Source organism: Pteropus alecto, unplaced genomic scaffold, assembly GCF_000325575.1.
Source record: "Pteropus alecto unplaced genomic scaffold, ASM32557v1 scaffold40, whole genome shotgun sequence".
In the NCBI taxonomy this organism is placed as follows: domain Eukaryota; kingdom Metazoa; phylum Chordata; class Mammalia; order Chiroptera; family Pteropodidae; genus Pteropus; species Pteropus alecto.
The window spans coordinates 2,335,569-2,341,799 of record NW_006431919.1 but is presented as its reverse complement, the minus strand read 5'-3'; the positions used below and the strand labels follow the sequence as shown (position 1 = coordinate 2,341,799).

Sequence of the window (6,231 nt, the reverse complement as noted above, 5' to 3'; positions counted from 1 at the left end):
TCAAAAGGAAAAATTGTTTTGACACTTAAGCAGTGATATTACATTTTAGAGAGTATTGGTAAATACTACTTATTTACTTTAAATATGCATGTAAATTGGATTTGTCCTTCTAGATTCACCCTCCACACACTCCTCCAACTTGCTTTGTGCATGGGTTGGTACATCTGTACCATATCTAGCCCACATCGGTGGGCCCTGTAGCAGGCACTGTCAATGCCCCGCCCAAATTCTTTGAACCTCACTCACTTCAGTTCTTCCCAGACTTCCAACTGTCGGTACCTCTATCTTTGTCTGAGGGCTTTTCCTGGACCCACAGAAGGCCAGTCTGCTAGCCTGGCAATCCAAAATACCCGCAAAATAACCTATCCCCAGGAGCAGCCTCCAACCAGACTTTAGGGGCATAAATGTCCCACTCCCTCATCTTTTGGTAGAAAAATGCTGAGATATGTATTTACACCGTTTCCCAGAGTTTTTCTGTGGGCCTAAGATCCCGTCTCTAGTACATTTTGCTTAATAACAATCTTATCGGCAGCTTTCTCTTCCCTTTATCACTTCCTCACTGCTCAACTGGTGTACCCTGAACCTCTCAAATAAATTTTCGCTTGAACTTTCATTTAAATAGACTTTTCACTTAAACCCTTATCCCAGAGTCTGCTTCCGAGGAAACCCAAACTAAAATAGGTTTCCTTCATGTCTGGCTTCCTGTTGGGTTCCGCTTTCCTGTTGGGAAGCGCCAGCAGGAGCTGTGGTGTATTGCATTCTACCCTCCACCCCAGGGTCTGCTAATGCCTGATTCTGCCCTGGATCCAAAGGTCCAGCTCCGGCCAGGGGGCCCTAGTCACATAGCTCTCTCTGTCTCCAGGTTCCAGGAAGTGCTGCCTCTGTTTTATCCTTTCAGGCCTCAGGCCATAAACATCACCCCACTGTCACTAGCCCTGGGACACTGCAGCATACCTTGTGATTGCACTCCATCCTACTTATACTTTTGCAGATAGTGCCTTTATTAAACTTTTCTTAAATTCTGATTTTAGCCCATCATCTGTTCCTATTGGTACCAAGAGTGCTTTAGCAGGTTTGATGATTTCCGGGTTTGGCCTCAGTTTGTGATGAGGATACATGGGGAATGCACAAGGCAATGACAAGGATGGTAGAGGGGCAGAGATGGAAAGACAAATGTACAACAGAAGCTCACTGTTAGAATGATGGTAAGGGAGGGTGGGGATATTAGTTTTATATCGCTGTAACAAAGTATCTCAAAATTTAGTGACTTAAAACGAACATTTACTATCTTACAGTTTCTGAGGGTCAGGAGTCCAGGAGTTGCTTAGCCAGGTGGTTCTAGCTCAGGTTCTCTTGTGAGATTGTAGTCAGTCTGTCAGCTGGGTCTGTAGTCATCTCAATACGTGACTGGAGCTGGAGAATCTACTCCCAAACTCATGTACTAGTTGTTGGCAGGCCGCAGTCCTTGCTGGCTGTTGACTGGAGTCTCTAGTTCCTTGCCACGTGGCCACAGGGCTGCTCACCAAAATGGCAGCCAAACAAGTGATCCAAGAGATCACCCAAAACAACAAGATAGTACCCAACAGAGAAACCATATATATATTTTTTTATATTCTAATCTCAGAAGTGTCATACCACCATTTCTTTTGTATGCTATTGGTCTGACTTTGGCACAATGTGGACAGGGAGTACACAGGGTATGAATACTATCGAAGGCCAGTTTGGAGGCTGGCTTCCACAGGTGTTCAAGGATAACAAAACATCCCATTGAATTTCCCCGTGAGGGCAGAAAGATTCTCAAATGAGACACTGACCGCTCAAAGTCTAAAAGAGCTTCCCAGAAATTAATTGTAAGAGGCACAAATGAGAGTGTGGGCAAGACTGGGAATCCTAATCATACAAACATAATAAAAGGAATCGACTTACTGTTCATTAAGTAAGCTGGATATCCAGTGTAACTTCAGACAAACCACTTCCTCTTTCTGAACGTGTTTTCCCACTTGCAAATGAGGAGACGGGACTAAACTCTATGGCCTAATAACAAATACTTGCTTAGAAACTTACGGTGTTCCATGCTTTATACCCACTTTAACTTTTATTAACTCATTTTGCCTTCACAGTCATAGGCAAAGCTTGTTTGGAAGAGCCCTTGGCACCATTCCAAATGGGCTGGGCTCTCTCCAACATCAGCTTCTCCTTCTCAGCTTGAGCTGGAGCTCTGAAGATGTGATTAACATGTTTAGCAACTGACTGGCGCTTTCTCTGAGTCTCTTGTGAAATATGCTTTCCTGTGTAGTAATCACAATGCTTTGTGATTTGGAACAAAGTCAAGTAGGGAAAAAAAAACAGATAGTCTTGATAATTTCTGAGGAAATAAACTCCCAGTGGCTGAATTCAACTAAACTGTGAAATGGATTATCCCTTGGCCCAACAAGAGCTTCACTGGTGTGTGACTCCAAACTACCCTTCATATGACAGTGTGTGTACATGACTTCCCAGATTTGGGTATCAGACTCTACTTTCAAAATATAGTAAGAATTCCGGTCCATGGCACTGTCACCTCATGCCTAGATCACTGCTGTAATCTCCAAACTGACTTCCTGTTTCTGTTCTTATCACTCTATAGTCCATTCTCAAAACAGCATCCAGAGTGACCCTTGTTAACTATATATAGCTCATATCACGGCTCTGCTTGAAATTCTGCAATGGCTCCCCACTTCTTTCAGAGCTATGGTCTCTTGAGTCGGTTCTGAGTTCGGTGGGCAAACATGCAGGAGGAGGAGATGAGTGGAATAGAGAGTGAATGGCCATGAGCTGTCTCTTATGAGCCAGCAGTTCAGGAGCCAGAGGTCTGCCTTAAGCACTAGCAGCAATTGGATAACAGCTGCAGTGGTTAACTCGAGGTCACCCTGCACATCCTCTGGCCAAAAAGGATGCCTAGCTCATGTCTCTGCATCCTCAGCAGGGCATGGCGAAAGTCTTCCTTGGTGTCACAGAACTGACATTAGCTTCTGGTTAGTCTACCAGGCACAGAGAAGGGAGCATGAGGGGGACAAGCTTTTGTTAGGCTTGAGTCGTTCTTGAAAAATTCCTGTTGAAGTCAAGGGGAGAGCAGTCTAGAGATGTGAAACTCATGTGCCCCAAATCAGAATGATGCAATTCCAATAAACTTCCAGGGCAAAATTAAATAAGCTATCCATTAGCATCCTGTTTTCTCTTGCATTTGCTTTCTTTTCTTTTTAAGTGTTGTTAGAAGAGCAATCCATTTCTTCCTTAGCTATGTATATGGATTAACTGATGTGGTGTACAGGGAGCTCCAGTTATGGAGTTAGAGAACAGAACATGGTACCAGGAATGAGAAAACCTATGGGCATGTTCCTTTGACTCTCTGGACATGTTCACCATCTGAAAAATGCAGGGATTGAAAATAGGATCTTTCTAGTATATGATAATTCTAAGTCATCCCGTCTACTACACCAGGATACTATAGCAGGCATGAGCAAACTGCAACCTTCAGCTGCTGTCTGTTTTTGTAAAGCCTGGAAGCACCACTGAAACAGGTTGGCACTGTGAGCCTCAGAAACTAAGCCAGTGTCCTCCTGCATGTCCTCCTCCCTCTGCTTCCAGTGATTGTCTTCTATGCCAGTGCCTGTGCCTTGCTGCTTCTCAGGCCCATGCTAGTCACTATCTGTACATTGAGTATTGTGCTACAGGTGACTGCTAGTTGCCAAACAGTGACTCTCATTCAGCTTTAAAAAAAGGAAATCCTGCCATTTGCAACAATATGGATGAACCTAAAGGACATTATGCTAAGTAGACTACGCCAGAACCAAAAAGACAAATATTGCATGATTTCACTTATATATGGAATCTAAAATAGTTGAACTTACAGAAGGAAGCAGAGAGAATAGTGGTTGCCAAGGCCTGGGGCAAAGAGGAAATGGAGAGATGTTGGTCAAAGGGTACAAAGTTTCAGTTATGCAAGATAAATAAGTTCTGGAGATCTAATGTACAACAATGTGACTATAGTTAACAATACTGTATTACATACTGAAATTTGCTAAGACAGTAGATGTGTTCTCCCCAGGGGGGAAAAAAAAAAGAAAATGGTAACTATATGAGATGGATATGTTAATTAGCTTGTGTTATTTCACAACTATATCAAATCATCAAGGTGTACACTTTAAATATATGTACATTTTAATTGTCACTTGTACCTCGATAAAGCTGGAAAAAAGAACTTAAGAAAATATGTGGAAGGCAGTATGCATAGGGGTAATGCATGCAAGCTGTGGAGTCAGAACAAGGTTCTGCGTTATTTATGGAACCTCAGATAAGTCATTGCAATTCTTCTATGAGACTCAGTTTCCTGCTCTGTAAAATACAGATAATAATATGTCTTTTGAAGTTTTTGTGAAAATTAAATGAGACAATGTAAAATTTTGACACACTGTCCTGCACTCAGTAAATATTAGCTAATATTATTCAGTTGTTTCTTCTCAATCACCAATTCCAATGTCAGACAGGTAATGATAAAATACCAGTACAGTAAGAAAAGCATAGACCTGGTGGCACGTAATATAGGCTCCAGTCTTTGCTATGCCAGTTCTAAGAGGTCATTTTCTATATCTTAATTTATGCGTTAGAAAAATCTCAAAGACACCTAGTAATATCGTTCATTGAATTTATTCCTTCATTAGTCGACACTTATTGAACACCCACCATACTGTAGTTCCCCCTCATCCATGGGGGATTTTGTTCCAAGACCCCCCAATGGAGGCCTGGAAACACAGATAGTACAGAACCCTATATATACTGTTTTTTCCTATACATACACACATTTTTTCACTTAAAAGGAGCACTTTACAGCTTCTCTTTGGCACATCCGAATCGCCAGCATCATTACTCTTGTGCTTTAGGGCCATTATTAAGTAAAACAGGGACTACCTGAACACAAGCACTGCAATAGCATGACTGTGATATCAGTCAATCTAATCAAGACAACTAGCTACTAAATGACTAACGAGCGGGTAGCATATACAACACAGACACCATGATTCACTTCCCAAATAGGCCAGAGCAGGATGAAACAAGATTATATCATGCTACACAGAAGAGCACACATTTTAAAACTTATGAATTGCTTATTTCTAAAATTTTCCATTTACTATTATCAGACCGCAGTTGACTACGGGTTACTGAACCGTGGAAAGCGAAAACTATATTTAAGGGGAGACTACTGTATAGAGAGTTCTAATGCTAAGTACTCAAAACTTTAGTTTATGGCCTCTGCGTGGAGGAGCTCGGAGTCTAAGAAATTTCAAATAAGATAATGTCTGCCAAAAGTTTCCTACAAGTCAGTGGCAAGACTATCAGAAGAAAGTGCTGATATGACTCGCAGCTTTCCAGTTCCATGGAACTCTGTCCCAGAGACCTTCCATCTACCTTCCGGATGTTTGCCTGGAAGGTGAGGGCAGAGGAAACAGTTGTAAATAAAAGAAAGAGCATCCTTACTTTCTGGAGGAAACAAAGAAAAGGAGAGCGCTGGGCCTGTTTGGATTTGATCTGCAATTCTGTACTTAATTGAGAAGTCTAAGTCCCACACAGGGTGTCCGCGCTCACTAAAACAATGGGGGGAAGACTTAGGTGGGGAAAGAAACCGGGAATCCCGGCTGCGCATGCGTACTTTGACTTTCGCCCGCTGGCTAGGAAACCTTACGTGAAACCTTACGTTAAACCCTACGTTGAAAGACGTAGGGAAGGCGGCAGGGAAAACGCCGGCTCTCGGGTCACGTGATGCGGTGGGAGCGTCGGTTGACTCCTCCCTTTCCAAGATGGCGTCTCTGCTGCAATCGGAGCGGGTTCTCTACCTAGTCCAGGGGGAAAAGAAGGTTCGGGCCCCGCTCTCGCAGCTTTACTTCTGCCGCTATTGTAGCGAGTTGCGGTCGCTGGAATGTGTGTCTCACGAGGTAACAGTCGTCCCATGAAGAATATGTGTTGGGGGAAGGGGAAAGGCGTTCATATTAGTCACCGCGTTGGGCCGGGAAGCTCCGCGGGTGGAGGCGGGTAGTCATTTTCCTAGTTTGCTAATTGGTTATGTCTTCCGTCACTCACATTTGCCTGCTGTTTAATTTGCTTATAATTTGTCACTTGGAAAGGAGGAGCGGACTTGGGTGGGGCTGAGCAGATTTTTCTTGGTTTCAGAGCGCCCTCTGATTGGACAAACTTGAG

The 6,231-nt window shown here is 43.2% G+C and overlaps 1 protein-coding gene across 1 annotated transcript in view; it reads left to right on the top strand.

The window, feature by feature from the left end:
- The first annotated feature begins 5,796 nt into the window (after window positions 1-5,796).
- Window positions 5,797-6,231, top strand: part of DCTN4 (dynactin subunit 4) — a 29,620-nt gene continuing 29,185 nt past the window's right edge. Inside the window, exon 1 of the mRNA XM_006906409.3 lies at window positions 5,797-5,969. Within this exon, the coding sequence (XP_006906471.1) occupies window positions 5,835-5,969 (135 nt within the window). The 5' untranslated portion in view covers window positions 5,797-5,834. The remainder of the gene's footprint in view (window positions 5,970-6,231) is intronic.